This window comes from Brassica napus, chromosome A3 (genome assembly GCF_020379485.1).
Source record: "Brassica napus cultivar Da-Ae chromosome A3, Da-Ae, whole genome shotgun sequence".
Lineage (NCBI taxonomy): Eukaryota > Viridiplantae > Streptophyta > Magnoliopsida > Brassicales > Brassicaceae > Brassica > Brassica napus.
Genome location: NC_063436.1, coordinates 36,433,304 through 36,450,241, shown reverse-complemented (window position 1 = coordinate 36,450,241; position 16,938 = coordinate 36,433,304). Strand labels below are relative to the sequence as shown.

The following is a 16,938-nucleotide window of genomic DNA, read 5'->3' as shown; positions in this document are numbered from 1 at the left end:
GCGGTGGAACCTAGCACGCCTGTCCAGGAGTTGCCTTTGATATTATCATCTTCGTTTGAATGGAATGCAGAACCAGAAGAGTTGTTAAGCATCAGAAGGTCCGCAAAAGATAAGAAGACGGAAGTGTTAGTGAAATGGTCGGGACTACCAGAATTTGAGAACTCGTGGGAGCTATGCGACCGTTTGAAAGAGCAGTTTCCACAGTGTCAGCTTGAGTACAAGCTGAGTCTCTTACCGGGGGGGGGGGGGGTATTGATAAGCTAGCAGTTCCTCTAGCTATGGCACATAGAAGGTCAAGGTCGAAGAGGACTAAGAAGAGTGGCTGAAGGAAGAAGGACAGGAGGCAAAGACTAGTCTGCCTCCACATTGTGATTGTTTTCTTAGCTAAGCTCACAAGCTAGCCTTTGTCTACAGGTCAAATGGTGAGTAATGATTCCTTTTCAAGGAGGCTCGGAGGTCTTTACTGTCTCTATTACCTTCATGAGATCCAACCTTTTAAACCCAAGTTCCGGATTGTACCTCACTTCGTAAGTGTTACCATTTGTTGAATCTATCTGATAAGCTAGCAGTTCCTCTAGCTATGGCACAGAGAAGGTCAAGGTCGAAGAGGACTAAGAAGAGTGGCTGAAGGAAGAAGGACATGAGGCAAAGACTCTCATTGTGTGAGAGGTTTAGAGACAAGTCTCATATTTAAATAAACGTTGTCGTATGATGTCTTACATTATCTATTTAATACCTTGAGTTGTAAACATTTGATCTTATCATAATTGATCACTAAAGTTAAATCTTATCTTCTCTCCCTTTCTTCTTTATAGTCTTCTTCGAATTGATTCCCACCATCGAGTTTAGTGACAGAACATGTAACTCCTGCTCAGGCGTTCTGTCTAACTCCTCAGACTTCTCATCTTCATCCTTCTCCTCACTCTCCTCCAGCTCCATTTTCTTATAGCGCTGAATTGTGCAATAATTCATTTAATTAAAGATGAGTTCTTACCCTGCGGGAAGGAAATTCCATCTTCCTCGACCTGTCTTGGTAGAAGAATCATGAGCTCTGCATTTACTTTTAACACCTGATGAGTTACTTCTCTAACCACACATCATTTAAGTAGAGTTAATTGAGGCAGTGTGTTTTACCTTCTGTTACTAGACAAAGGTGTGGTGAACAAAGAGTCCTCCACAATTCCCTTTGCAGACACCTACAGTTAATCCAATCACAAGAACATAAGGCACTCTTGGTTTACCCTAACATAAAATGAGTGAAACACTCACCTTATTATTGCTTTATGGTGTCCGGAGAGGAGTTTTGCATTCTTTGGTTTGTAGCTTAGAAGAAGAAGAAGCTCTTGTTGACCCATCAATCTTCCTTATCATGGACACTAGCCTATTGAACTCTTTTGCTGGTGTGAAATTGTAAGAGCTGCTCTTGTTACTACTAGGCTTTTGACTTGGAGTCCTCTCTGATATATTGAGCTTAGACACTCTCGGCTTTGTACTGCTCTTTGGTTGTGCTTCTTTGTATTTCTTCTTCTGCAAACAACTAACAGATGAAGAACAAGAACCCAGGGAAACAAAAACTTTAATAAAAAAAATATACCTTAAGGATCATAGGCGTTTTCTCCTCAACCTGTTGTTCTTTTTTAACTGTAGAGCCTTTGCCATTGATCTCTGACTTGTCTTTCCCACGGTTCTCTTTCTCATCAGACTGTCTATTACCAGACCTGCTTACTTTTTCTGCAACTACTTTCATTTCAGCATCTAAAGATGCTCTTGGAATCTCAAGAACCGGGTCTGATTCTTTCTTTCCTACGCCATTGATATCTTCTTGAACTGGAACCAACTCATCAGAGGTTAGCTGTCGGAGCAAGAGTGCCTCTTCGGCAGCAGCTTTTCTTGCAGCAGCGAGTTTCTTGTAGTGAGCTTCGAAGAAGGCTTTCTTCTGAGCCACAGACCCTGGCCTCGAGTATCTTTCTGCCTCCGCCACATAACGGTTCTGTGTCGGGAAAGATGACCATTTTTTCCAGTCAAGTTTCTCAGACATGAATCTCCCAAAGGACACTGACTGTCCTAAAGCACCAAGAGAATCTCCCTATTACACAAAGATACAACAGATACATCTTTCTTAGAAATCTCTATGAACAAAACAGAGAGAAAATGTTAAAAGTAAGACAAGGAACTGAAATGGAAGTAGAAAGAATGAGGAAACTAAGAACTACCTGTGGAGCTGCGTATGAGAATGGCTGCATGAGGCAAGCAGATTCTCCCATGCTTTTTCTTTTTGGAACAAGGTTCTAATTTTACCGACAGTCAAGTGGGGAAACAAATGCTTGAGAAAAACATATTTATATTTGGAGCTTTGATGGAGCCTCAACAACTGAGAAACTTCATCAATCAATAGACCTACAGAACACACTTGTGCTGTGTGCTTACCGAAAGTATGTCACTTTGTTCCTTAAAACGTATCAGTAAGACTAACAATTGTGTTTGATATAACCTTTTTAGTAATATGATTCTCATCTTGAATGGAACAGGCTAACCTCTGAAAACCGAGATTACAATTCATTCATTTAGGTATGGTGAGTACGAGATACCCTTTCCTTAGACAGAAGAGTATATATAAAGGGTAATGTTGAACATTTTTATTATTTTTCTAATCTGGGTAATGAAGTTGATTTGAGATCCATACATAAACAGTCTATAGGGTATGCAGAAGCCTAGAAGCGTGCAATGAAAAGTACGCTACTTCATTTGAACTGTTTTGTTAGCATCTTTTGTCTCTCTTAAGTTTTACCATTAATGCTATTCCCTCTCATATTATATCAAATTACAAAGTTTGAACTCTCTGAGATTTTAAGCATGTGTGTTACTTACCTTATTATGATCCATATATCGCTTGATTGTTGGTAATGTTAAGGTGCATGAGAAATAGTGGAGACTGTGGACATAGTCACGTAAAGCACATAAGAAAGAGAAAGAGTTGACGGGAAAGAAGGTTGAAAACTGAAAGAGGAATGGGATTTACAAAAACTTTTGTTTATGAAAAAACCGAGTTTGATGGTCCGGACATGGTTTAAGATTGACCCTGTTTACAGAGACTTGGAATACAAAAGAAAAACTATATCCATTTCATGAAATACCTAAGGGATAACATATTAGCACATGATTTTTGTTTTCGTATAGCACATGAAATGCTTTTTATAACACATGAAATTCCAAAATTCCGAAATTCCAAATCCCATATTTTCTATGTTCCTTTTAATTGTTAGTTTGGCAAATGGCAACATCAAAATCGGAAACATACATATTAAACAAAGAAACATACAAGTTTGAAATATTAGTCTGCATGCGGTTGCACATGTAGCAGGCCTAGGCATCAGCAATTTATTGACTACTACATACCGGTTGGTTGTTAAAGTAGAGTGTAATGAGATCGTCGATCTTATAATAGAGAGAGAGAAGAAAACCATTGTCATTCAAAAAGAAACTTATCATAAATCTGTCTTTTTACTTATAGAATATTTTTGATCAGAATCAAATAAAACACTTATTACAATAAATGAAACATATACCTTTAAAATTTATGAATTGATTTTATAGAACAAATAAAAAACAACTTTACAATTTGACAAAAAAAACAACTTTACAGTAAATTCTAAATTTTATTTTTGCAATTCTTTTATAAATCTTTTTGAGTATGTAATATCAAATAATACTACCTAAAATAAAATTCTAGGAAAACTCGTCATTTGTTTGGATAATAAATACTTACCATTATAATATATAATTAAGCCAAGAAATTCATATTTAAAAGAAGAAAAAAATTAACAATAACACTTATATCATCACCATTATTTTATATATCTAATTAACAAAATTTAAAAATTTTATCCCGCCGTAGCGCGGGTTTTGACCTAGTAAAAGTAAAAGCTTGTAAAGTAAGCTCACCAACACTTGTAAAACACTATAGTTTACCATAATGACCGTCAATAATTTAATGCACAACCTCTAAACCTTCAACAACACATGAAGCATCCACAATAAAGCTAAACCCAAATTTTTAATGATATCATAGGATCTGAGTGGTTTAAGAGATCTAGTTGAAACTTGGAAACAAGAGAACAATATCACTGTAACAGAGCTTTCAATAAACCAAGAAAATCAAAGCACTTCTTTTTCAAAAAAAAAAAGAAAATCAAAGCACTAGACAATTAGACTTTCAGAGCTTTTAAAAAAATTTGTGAACACAAAGCTAAACATGAAGGAATGAGATGCAATTAAAACAGTACCCAGAAATGATATGAAACCGTTTCGGCTGAACTTGGTGAAGTCGCAGGCTCGTCGGCGCAAGTATCCTAAGTCCAAAATCGCAACGGCAACGCAAGCTGCAGGTGGTAACTCTCCTCCGCCAGCTGCGCTCAGCTCTTCCCAGATGACCCCCATCTGAATTTGCTGCCATCTAAATCCTCAAATCTCCTCCTAAGACAAATTGAAAAAAGCATATAAGATTCTCAAGATCAAAGCTTTGCGTGAGAACTTTAAATTTAACCAAAAAGTCAAGAAATTTACCTTGTATGTGAGCAACTGTTGGTTTCAGAAACAAGGATGTGTGGAGTGCGTTGTTCAGCGGTGGCTAAGAGATGACGGCCGCAAAACAGATACCGCCGATTAGGTCGGAATGAATCAAAAACAGTGGAGATTGGGTTTCAATCGAGATAAGGGTTTATTAAACTCCATCTTCTTCTTCTTCTCCATCACCATTACTCTCTCAGGAAATAAAAAATCTCGCTTTGTTCCTCCTCTTCCTCATTGATATCTCCTTGTGTCTCAAAAGCTTTCCTTTCCGCCTCTTCCAACCATCTCCTCCTCCATTTCTCCTCTTCCTCTTCGATCTCTCTTTATGTATCAACAGCTACTACAACGAATCTGTTAACCGTTTCTGGTTGCGATTGATACTATTTGATTTGAGTTCTTGTAGAAAATACTCTCTCTGTTCCTGAAAGTAGGATTTTCTAGATTTACTTTTTGTTCCAAGATGATAGATTTTCTAAAATTTTAAGGTACTTTTAGTAGTTAATGCTGAAAAGTTGTATACTTTTAAGAAACATTAATTGAAAATATTAGAATTGATTGAATATTATTGGTTGATATTTATTGGAAAATGTATAATAAACTAAATAATAAATTCAATTGTAAATATTTATTATTTTCTTAATATGCGTGAATACTTTAGAAAATCATTCTTTCGGGAACATAGGGAATATGAGATTAAGATCACGATAATCCCAAATCAAAAATTAGATTTCTTGTATTTGGGAAATTGGTTTAGATTGAGATAGGAGAGAGAATGCTTATCAGAACTTGTTGTTTTATGAAACCATTTTCTGTTTAGTTAGAAAATAGGAAAATATAGAGTTTGTTAGTCTAGGGATAGAAGGGAAAACCACATAGAAAATGTGTGTGACAAGTGAGTTGTGTCTGTAAATGTAAATAGAAAGTCAAAATATGTCTTTCAGTGTAAATTTTTCTTATATTATTTTATACAGAATACTAATGACAAACATATCTGCATATGTGTAATGCACATAATCTATCCAAAGTACTTTTACGTAGTATCTAAATATGAAATCGTTCATAATAAAATCTCCTACATAATAAAATCTCCTACAGGTTCCACAGTTTTATAATAAATATTAATTACGAAATAATAAATACCAAACAAATTTTAAAATTGAAATATCATATAATATAGCACACAATAAAATTACTTTACTTTAAATTTTATGTTTTAAGTTATACTCCTATTTCAAAATTATGAATGTTTTGGAGGACAAAAAACGGTTTTAAAAGATATATTTTTACATTTTTAACATATTTTTATTAGATAATAATAATTGTAATTGTAAACTTTAAATAAATAAAATTGTGATTATTGAATTATGATTGGTTAAAATTATAGAAAATAGTTAATCACAAAAAATAATACAACTATAATAAAATTAAGATATTTTTATTGTAAATTTTAAAACTTATATCTTTTCAAACATTAATTTTATAAACAAACAAACCGCGATCTCTAGTATGATATAATATCTATAGTTTAAACACAAAATCAGTCCACCTCTAAACCGTAATTTGACATGGTTAAAAGATAAATCTCAAACACAACCAAAGACCAATTCCATGAAACGTTAACACAAATTTTATAAGGTTGACTAACCATTATAAATGATGTTAGATTTTTCACACAATTTTTTGGTATAAGAACGATAACCAACAACACTATTACATTATTTTACATTACATATGCAATAAATTTAAAGTCATAATTGTTTGGAAAAATTGCCAAAACGAAACAAAAATTTAGCATGGTTGTCCTTTTGGTTTAAAAAATTTTTGTCTACTTTTTCTTTCTTTTAACCTTTCCAATTCTAAAAGTCAAGGAAATAAATAGTTTTATGAATCAAAAAAACTGTAAAAATAGAAACAATTGATAAAGCCAATACACAAACTTATATTTTTTTTGGTTGAAAATTTTGATAAAAGTAATTTTGAAATTACCTTCTACTAAACGTAGAATTCATCTTCTACCAAAAATGAGTTAGTAGAATGTGAATTCTAGATTAAACCAGTTCATCTACTTTTTCTAGAATAAACAATCTACTTTTATTTAAAACTCTAAATAGGAGGAATGTGAGTTTTACTAACTGTAAAGATAACTACTTTCTATCGAATGCAACTTCTACTTTTATTGCGTATTCTACAACCCCCAGAATGTAAAATCTAGACATTACTCTGACGACTACATGAGATAGAATCTGCTTATGAGATTTTTGTCTTTGTTCAATGCAATGTAGAAAGTACTTTCTACAGATAAGAAAACCGGATTTTTGCTTAAAATTAGGAAATTTCAGTTAAGAAAATATTCTAAAAATATTTGAAATATTTTAACTTGCTAAAACGTGTATATTTGGTCACAAAAATATTCTAAAAAATATTTGTAATCTCTATGCTTGCCTAAAACGTTACAAATATATATTTTTGATTTTTTGATATGTTTACAAACATATATATATATATGTATTCAATGTTTTTTGATAGATTTACAATCATATATCAACTAAATATATATATGTATATTTTTTTATTAATATATTTATTTATCGAATTATTTGAAATTCAATTGTGTATATCACGGGGAATATATAAATGTTATTGTCCATGCTATGCATGATAATATTTTATTTTTAATTAACATTATATATGAAAAGTAATAATTGAATTTAAGTATATAAGTTTTGTAAAAATATTAGTATATAAGTGTTTCTTATTATAATTGTTTAAAGTATAAAATTATTTATCAAGTATGATTAAGCATTTAAAATATTTAATAAAAGTTTAAGATATTTAAATAATTTATAAAATAGTTAACATACACTAAAAATTGTTGAATATCGACTAGAAACTTTTAGTCGATATTTTAGAAATATCTGTTTGTAAATTTAAATGTACAATTTATAAATAAAAAATATTTTTTTTGTGTGCTCTTTATGTTAATTAAATTTTAATAATATATTAAACTTTTAATCAATATTTTATAATTATTTTGAATTCAGTTGTTTATATCAAATTTTTTATATTAATAGAAAAAGTTAAATATATTATTTTTATTAATATATTCTAAAATGTTGACTTAAATTTATATATATATATATATATATATTTATTTATTAATTAATTTTTTATTTTTAATTCGTTTTAGTATTTAAATACTTTTAAAATGTATTTATCTGAATAATTTGATTAATCAATGGTTAGTTTTGGGATTATGAAAAAAATTATACTAAAGGGACAACTTAGCGATAGTATTATACCAAAAAGACAACTATGTTGAATTTTTGTTCTGTTTTGGTAATTTTCCCTAATTATTTATACAGAGTGTGATCAAATCATAGTGAAGATGGCATATTGTGATTAAGTTCCAAATTTATTTGCTATACTTTAAATGTTAGTAGGATCAATGATTTGAAGTTAAGCATCATTTCGAGAATTGTATTGTATATATTGTAAGACATATATAAAGTAGATATTAGATTGTCTATAATTATGCAAACGGCTCTATCATAAGTGTCGTATATATTCCTTACCATATACAGTATTCCTCTGTACTCGATGTATATATGGTCATCCTATGTGATCAATACAATACAATCAAGCAATTCCTTAACAAAACGGATTTGATTGATGAGTATGGTGGTTATGTCGATTTAAAAGGTTTTGATGAGGTACCAATAAGGCATATTATATTTTCGTAATCTCTTTTTATTATTTTCTTTACATATAAAAAACTCACTCAACCATCTGTTCTTAATACACACTCAACCATCTGTTCTTAACACACACTCTTTCTTTGATATCCGCCAAACACTCTTTCTTTCACTCATCAAGATGAGCAAGTTGCAAGCAAAAATCCAGTGTTGCCTCTTAGGAATTGGCCAACTCTTTCCATGGAACACCATCCTCACAATTTCTGACTACTACTACGAGATTTTTCCTGCAAGTCAAGCTTTTCGCTTTTGCAAAAATAAAGATGCATCTAGTTACTTTCTGTTTTTTTTTTTGTGCAACGTACCTAGTTCCTTTCTGCAAGATCCCTTCTTTCGTCAGAAAATTTCTGTAAGATATTCAACCCTTTCTCTTTCTGTAAGAGGCATTATCATTTGTTAAAAATGTTAAAATATATACCAAAAGACCAGATTTAATATATATATATATATATATATATAAAATCCAATTTTCTTCTTGAAAATACTTTCTTTACACATAGAAAATAGAGAATATCGCAAAATCTACTAATACGGCAAGCAATTAAAAGTTGACATATGAAAACAATTTATTAAAAGTTTCTAAGAACAACTGTCTTTCGTCTTTCGCAACATTGGTTTACAGAATCTACATGAGTATGTGAATGTTTGCTGTAAATAAAACAATTTATTAATGAAAAATATTTTTATACCAAAACAAACACTTGATTCTTCTAGATTTTTCCCATGCTTCGGCGTTCAGAGTTTCCATATATAATTATCGTAAAAAAATCTTATTTTTTTTTCTTCAAACGGCTGATCTATTACTCAAGCTTGAGGTGGTCTGGGAAACCAGACCGGAACAGAACAACCAATGTAATACAAATCCCTGTGGAAGGATCTCGCTATCTTAGGTAATGAATCAGACAAAACATTTTCCTGGCAGAACTCCGTGAATCTTGCTTTCATCTTCATAAACTTCTCCAGCTCAGTAGAGAAACTCGGCCATGCTCCAGGGTCTTTGATCATCGCGATTAAGTCCTTGCAGTCAGTCCCTAAAGATTATTATATGCATACTGTATCTCATATATACATAAAATGATTGCATATACTGACTGTATATAGAGTATTTTGGTCGAACTTTGTTCAAAATTAGTTGTACAGGTACTCACTGCATGAGAAGTTATATTAGTTTTAATATATGTGAAATCTGTAAGATAAGAACGTTAAGTATGAATGTATGAAGATGAAATAAATATGTGATACATATCTGATACATAGATAGTAAAAATCATTACGTATCCATGATCATATTCAATTTAGAAAAGTCATATAAATTGTCAACTAGTGGTATTTTCTTCTTAACTTTTACTTGCTTATCATATAAGGATTCTTTTATCATTTTAACATGTGCAGAACTATCATCCTGCTCGTATACTTGCTTTGGTATACCAGCCTTTTGTTATGGGAACCATATTTACATTGGTTTCCAGGGGACAGAAAAGCAAAAACCAAGGGAGAGTATTGGCTGGTTATTGCCTCTTCGTCACCGGCAACATTTTCCTAATAACGGTAAGTGATTACTCTTGTCATGTATTCCTTATTAATTAAAATTTGTTAACATACTCTTTCGATTTCACATAAACCATCATTCTAAAATATTTTATATGAATTATATATATATATATATAGATATCTATATATATTTATATATATATGTATACACAGTATAAACTCTATACATTAATACTCAATAAAAACTCTAGGTATTCCTGAAAGTACGAATTGACCATTTGTTATGAAACGGATGTGTTAGGTGGACTTGGTAAGCGAAGCAAAGGGAGGATTATTCCCCTTTCTCCTTTTGTGCTTCATAGCTGCAAGTTTTGGGGTTGCCAACGCGCTCGTGGAAGGTGCCATGATGGGGGATCTTTCCTGCATAAGCCACGATTTGATTCAGCCTTTTGCAGCTGGACTTGGTATAGCTGGAGCGATAACTTCTGGTTTGAGCCTCTTTACTAAAGCGGTCTTTCAGAATTTTCGGGATGGCCTAAGGAAAGGCGCATGTAAGTCTTTATATTTTTTTCTTAATTACACAACACATTTTTTATTGGATATATATGTGATTAATCTCACAGCTTTTGTTTGTTCTGATGGATCCAGTATTATTCTTGGGGATTTCTTCAGTGATTGAGATCCTCTGTGTTGTTATATACGCGTTACTGTTTCCGAAGCTCTCCATTGTCCAAAATTACCAGGCACACTCCATATCAAACCAGATGGAAACCACTGAAGTATCACGAGTCCTGCCAATTGACAATTTACAGCTGGCACGTGAGAACATCTACAAATTGATCAGCTTATTCTTGACGTATGCAATGACACTGTCCATATTTCCAGGATTCCTGTTTGAGAACACGGGAAAGCATGAGCTAAATTCTTGATTTGTTACCTTATATGTTTTAGTTACGAATATTTTCCTCCTAGTGTAACTTTCATGTTGATTTGAGAAAAGTTAACTGCAGGTACCCTCTTGTCCTCATTACATGTTTCAATGTATGTGATGCTCTCTCGAGATACACTACTATGATCAAGCGACTTAAGATGGAATCGGGGAAATGGATAATAGCTTGCTCTCTTGCTCGTGTTTTGATCATGCCTGCGTTTTATTTCATGGCGAAGTATGCCGATCAGGGTTGGATGATGTTCCTAACATCATTTCTGGGCATAACCAATGGTTATCTAACCGTATGCACTCTCACTGGCGCATCAAAGAAAATCTATAATGTAAGATGTTTACTTTTTTATGACTGATAACATGGTTGTATATTAAAAATTAGAAAACAAAGGTTATCAACTAATTTTTTTTATAAATGTGATTTATAGTTATCAGAAGCTAATTCCTTGGGGAACATGCTTGTAGCTTCAATGCTATGCGGGATTTTCGCAGGAGCTTGTCTTTCCTGGCTTTGGCTTATTGGCAGCAAGATTTCGTTTTAGTTTGTATATTTTATTTTTATCAGTTCTCGGTCGCTACGTAGCGACCGAGCTTTGGCTTGAGCTCGGTCGCTACGTAGCGACCGAGCGGGACGATCGCTCGTTTACTTATGTTTTCTCATATGAATCTCTTATCTCGTAGCGACCGAGCTTTGGCTCGAGCTCGGTCGCTATGTAGCGACCGAGCGGGACGATCGCTCGGTCGCTGCGTAGCGACCTGTTTCGAGCTTTTCGTCGGACATCTCGATTCTTTCTTCTGTAAAGCTTTTTCGTAAGAAAGAGTCTATTCCGAAAAATACTCTTCGGAGAAATTCTTATTTTCTTCCTCGGACGTTTTGAATGTTAAATTTGTCGTAACCGTTTTTGACCCCAACAGTATATAAGTATTTTACTATATATATATCTATGTTTTCTACTCTTCTAGGTATGTTTTCAGGTTCAGGTGCATTTCGGAGTAAAGCTATGACTTTGGAGCATTTTGGAGCTTAAAGGAAATTTCACCCGAGCTGACCACGTAGAGGTCGACGAGAGGAAGAACAATCGATCGATGCGCATCAGTGCTGACGATCGATGCGCATCAGTGCTGACGATCGATATCAGGAGATGCCTCGACAGATGAGGATTTATATCGATCGATGTACACAAGTACCATCGATCGATGTCGAGACCCCAGACACGCGACATTTTGGATTCAGCAGACTTGAAAACCAAGGCCAAGCCAAAATACCAAAATGCCCTGACGAGTTTTTAACCTAGTAGAATATATACTGCCTAAGTGTTTAGACGGCAGAAGAGCTTTTTCTAGACCTAGTTTTGTTACAAGTTTCATTTTGAGAGAGAAGAGAGTTTTGGAGAGAAGATCACTTGTGATTGGAACTCCTTGTTTTCATTTCTTTTCATCTATACTATGAGTTTCTATTCCTTTATTGTTATGAATTGCTTTGCTATTTCTGAGTAGTTCAATTATTAGATCCAGAGTTCAGATAGGTTTGTGGGATTAGCCCCAAACTATAGATCTGCCTTGTTGTGATATTCATGATAGATTTGTATTCATTGCTTGTTTTAGCCTTGCTAACTAGAACTTGATCATAGGATTGAATACTCAAGCACCTTTGTTAGCCCATCCTGACATCTATCTATCATACTAGGACTGCTAGAGAGGGCTAACCGCCAATTTAGTATCTTAGTAGGGCATTTCATACTCGCGCATAGGCCTGGCTAGAACCCGTCGATCGATGTCCTCAACTGACAATCGATCGACGTTGGCAAAGGAATATCGGTCGACGTCTTAATAGACCATCGATCGACACTCTCTCGTTGTCGACATACTAACCGTTGAGACACGAGATCTAGTCTGTTAACCAGTGAAACATGCGACAGCTGATCACTGAGTTAAGCGATTGAGCTCTAATATATCATGCATGCAACAGTTAGGCATCTATAGGTATTATAATCTCCAACACCTGAATAGTGGCCCTGCATCTAATATCATTTCCAACCAAGTTACATTTATTATTTACTCGCTTGTTACTATTCCTATTTCATTTAAACATTTACAACCTTTAGAATTAATAAACACTAGATTTAATTGTTCCCTAGCTCTTTGTGGATCGATCGCTAAGTACTACATCTGAACCTCTTTTGATGAGACTAACACTCCTTAGGATAATTTGAGTGGTATCAAGTGTCTCAACCATCAGACCGATAGCTGGGATCTTGAAGGTGCGTTAGAGCGGTACAAGATGGTGAAGACCTCTGAGGCTGAGTATCGGGGTTTTCCGGCTCCTTCCTTTGAGGGAAAGCCAGCGATCCCGAGCAAGGCTGCAACAGAGAAGACTCAGAAGCCTAGTGCTGATGATCCTCCGTCTGACCCCTAGTCTTTCTTTCTGAACCCTTAACCCCTTGTCGCGGTTTCTTTTGTTGTATTTGCCCTCTGCGAGGGTTTAAAACTTGTTTGCGGGCCTTCGTGCCCTTTTATTTTGTAAGATGACGGCCCTACTTACGAAATTTTTTTTTCTTGTTTTTCAGGTACATGCCTATCAGTACCAGAAGCAGCAAGGACGAATTGCTTTTCTTCTCAGACCCAGCACGTTTGGAACGCTCGATCCGCACAGAGAAACGCACAGTATCGATTGACACCAACACTTCCACATCGATCGACATTTACCACAAAGCGACGATCGACAATTCAACTCGAACATCGATCGATACCAGTCCGCGAGAAGACATGATCGCGGCACTTGTGCTGCAGAGGGATGAGAATAAAGACCTGCATGACCCTGACGGTCATATGTGTAATGCAGCAGGTCAGAAACTAGATGCTCAGGGGACTACAATCCCTGAGCACGATACTGATGCTACAAGATCTGCTATACTGGTAGATGAGGCTGCTTGACAAAGGACATTGGCTGACTACAACAATCCTGATGAATACCACGCCAACAGATCAGCCATTCGCCTTCCAGAGATTCATATACCGAATTTCAAGCTGAAGCCACAGTATTACACACTCGTGGCACAGATACCCTACTCTGGGTTATCTCACGAGCATCCTATGGACAATCTGGATATATTCGAGGATCTTATTGCTGCTATCAGTATGGATGGAGTCCCCGAGGACTACCTGCTTTGCAAGTTCTTTAAACACTCACTTGTTGGAGAAGCTTTGCATTGACTTAAGCAGCTACCACCTGGATCTCTTACATCTTGGACTGACATCCAAAGGCGTTCCTACGTGAATTCTTTTTGTGAAGCACGAGCTCAAGAGATAAGAGATAAAATCATAGGAAGCTAAGAGACTGATTGAGAACTTGGTGTCTAGTAACAATACCAAAAATCTGGATATGCACAAGATAAAATCAGCTGTGAAGGATGACAGCAACATCGTTGAGGCTGAGACTGGTTCTATACATGAAGTCTCATTGGTGGAGCAAGCTATATACCAGGATAAGGATCAGCGCAATTTAGATGAGATGGAATTTAAGCTGGAGGAGCTCTTGAAAGATCAGCTGGAGATAACTGAGGATATGAATCTGCATTTGGATTTTCTCTGCAAAGAGCTGAATGGAAGATTAGAAACCTTAGATACCCGTGTTAAGATGCTATACACCCAAGCTTCTCATACTGCAGAAGCTGTTAGGAAGCAAGAAGCTCTGATTAAAGAGAATGCAGTGGAAGTTGAAAGACACAGGGTTGATGACATCTTAGATAATGGATTTAGGGAAGTACTTGAGCAGGAGAACCTGGAAGAAGATGCTTTTCTAGTCGAAAGTTCTATGTCTGTAGGCAGCTCGTATTGGTGTCGACCGACACCAACGACTGAGCATCGATCGACATCATCACTTGAGCGTCGACCGACACCATCAGACGAGCATCGATCGACACCACTTTTGGGATCGGACAAGATTGTTTGAATTCAGAGCCATTCCGACTTTGCCGCCCGACACCCACATCCTCCCACCCGAGCTCGAGTTAAATTAAAGGAAGTCGATCGACAACAACATGAGCGCATCGATCGACAACAACAAGAAAGAATCAATCGACAGCAACATGGTTGCATCGATAGACAAGAGTAGCCGAGTACTGATCATCCATCCACTCCATATCAAGTGCTATTACCAGATCTTGATGTACACCGCTTGAAAGCCACTATAAATCCATCTCAGACATTACTTTGCTTAGAGACAACAGAGAAGATAAATCAGCAATCTGCAGAAGCACCAGAGCAAGAGCAATCAACACTAGCTGAAACTTCTCTCGTTGAGATCGATCAACGCCAATGGGATGGATACGAACCTTCGATGGAAAAGCAGGAAACAAAAGAAGGAGTTCAAAGTGAGAAAAGAGTCAAATCTAGGAAAGGATTTATTCCCAAATACCTCAGGAGAGAAGTTAACAAAGTGGAACTTGATGGATTTCACAAGAGGGTGAAGAGAGTTCCTAAGGATATGTCTTTCGAGGACGCATTTTATAAGTACAGACTTGGTAATTTCTTCAGAGAGAGGAGAGAGACGGATAAGGACATTGAGATGTTATTCAACAAGGTCGGGGTAAACCTAAGAGGACTCTGAAGAAGGAACAAGATCCTGGAAAGTTCTTGATTCCATGCTGTATACATGATCACACCTTGCCAAACGCCCTCTGCGATACTGGATCTGCAGTAAGTATCATGGCTATAGACACTACTGATTTATTAGGATTGAATATGGAGCCTTCTCAGGATAGTTTCACTTTCGTGGATAACTCCAAGGCAAACTCAGCAGGCATGATCAAGAATGTCAAGGTAGAGATAGGAGACTGCAGTATCCTTGTGGACTTTCACGTCGTGAAGAGCAAATCTGGCCAGATATCTTCTCTTCTTTTTGGAAGAGCCTTCATGGCTACAGTGGGAGCAGTTTGTGATTTTAAGAAGAATAGGATGTGCTTGACTAATGTTGATGAAACTGTCTTCTATGATCCCGTGAAGAAGAAGAAAGGTGAGAAGTTTATTTCCTGTATAGATGTGTTTGAAGATCCAGCACTTACAACCAATAAATGTCGCGAGCCTGCACGACCAGCATCAGCATTGATCGACATCCTGTCTTCAATATGAATCGACAGTACATCCTCAGAATCGATCGATAGCACTATCTCAGCATCGATCGACAGAAACTCATGTTGCCAATCGCTACCTCTTGAGATCCCTGGAATATTGAGTTGTCCTCAGGACATTGCAGACTCGACATTGGAGAGAACATATGAATCAAGCAGTTATCCTACCTCAGATGTCGACAGATTCACTCTAGAAAACTTCTTGGAGTTGGAAGAATGGCATAGGCAGAAGCTTGATGATGATAGACACCCACCCGAATGTATCAATCGACACCCATGTTTGGATGAGCTGCTAGGATACACAGTTGAGATAGAACCAATTGAGGAGAGAATGCACAAGTCTGCGACATCACACTTTTCTGTCCCTAAACATCAGAGACTTTGTGAAGCTGTTGGGATTCACAAAAGAGTGAATCAGATACATGATCCAGTGAAGTTTGTGGTTCCCTGCTTTGTTTTTGAAGCTGAATCTCCTATTCCACCAGAGAGAAGTGTTCAACCAGGTTCTTACATTGGGGTATTGGATGAACATCAGCATGCATCAATTTCTCAGATAGGATTGAGATATAGAGGTGACTTTGACAAAGGTCCAACAAAAGCAACATCGATCGACACCAGCCAGACGACATCGATCGACACTGACAAGACAACTTCGATCGACAGTAGCACTTTAACATCGATCGACACCCGTCATGAATCAGAGCATAAAAAGTATGAAGATTGTCAAAATCTTTTTGATGAAGACAATCACGTGTTCAGACAAGTCTGGGGGAAAGAAGAAGAGATATTGGAAGAAGAGAAAAAGGATCAAAGGAGGTCCTCAGTTATCATTGATTCCTTACTTCTCAGATGGTGTCAGGAAATCCAGAGTGCACAGCAGATGCTTCTCACATCCTTTTGCAAAGCTTAAAGTACTCTTTATTATTGGTGAGATGATAGACAAAGGAGATGAGTCTATGGAGGAGGCTTTCACACAAGAATGATAAAGCCTCAGAGAGTAGACATTGAGACTTGGTTTGGAGCAAGTTCTCATTCTCATCCGGACTAAATCAGA

The 16,938-nt window shown here is 35.8% G+C and overlaps 2 protein-coding genes across 2 annotated transcripts; one reads left to right on the top strand and one right to left on the bottom strand.

Annotated features, from left to right (window-relative positions):
• Window positions 1-259: 259 nt before the first annotated feature.
• On the bottom strand, window positions 260-6,913 carry LOC106348829. Its single transcript, XM_048776989.1, has 2 exons — window positions 2,214-6,913; window positions 260-2,086 (listed from the first exon to the last, which is right to left on the bottom strand). Exons 1-2 carry the CDS (start codon window positions 2,262-2,264, stop codon window positions 1,577-1,579), a joined length of 561 nt encoding a protein of 186 aa, XP_048632946.1. The 5' UTR covers window positions 2,265-6,913; the 3' UTR covers window positions 260-1,576.
• Window positions 6,914-9,704: 2,791 nt separating this feature from the next.
• On the top strand, window positions 9,705-11,496 carry LOC106352229 (equilibrative nucleotide transporter 7-like; the record flags this gene model as incomplete). Its single annotated transcript, XM_048777166.1, has 5 exons — window positions 9,705-9,869; window positions 10,114-10,363; window positions 10,461-10,740; window positions 10,823-11,084; window positions 11,184-11,496. Coding segments are annotated over 5 exons (1,071 nt in total), but the record flags the coding sequence as incomplete, so codon positions are not given.
• Window positions 11,497-16,938: the final 5,442 nt, after the last annotated feature.

What these genes read in the sequence shown, in the direction of transcription:
- LOC106348829 (XM_048776989.1), bottom strand. Translation starts at nt 2,264, where the DNA reads ATGGGAGAATCTGCTTGCCTCATGCAGCCATTCTCATACGCAGCTCCA. An exon ending in TCTCATACGCAGCTCCACAG is followed by an intron (nt 2,087 to 2,213) that starts GTAGTTCTTAGT and finishes TTTGTGTAATAG; the next exon opens with GGAGATTCTCTTGGTGCTTT.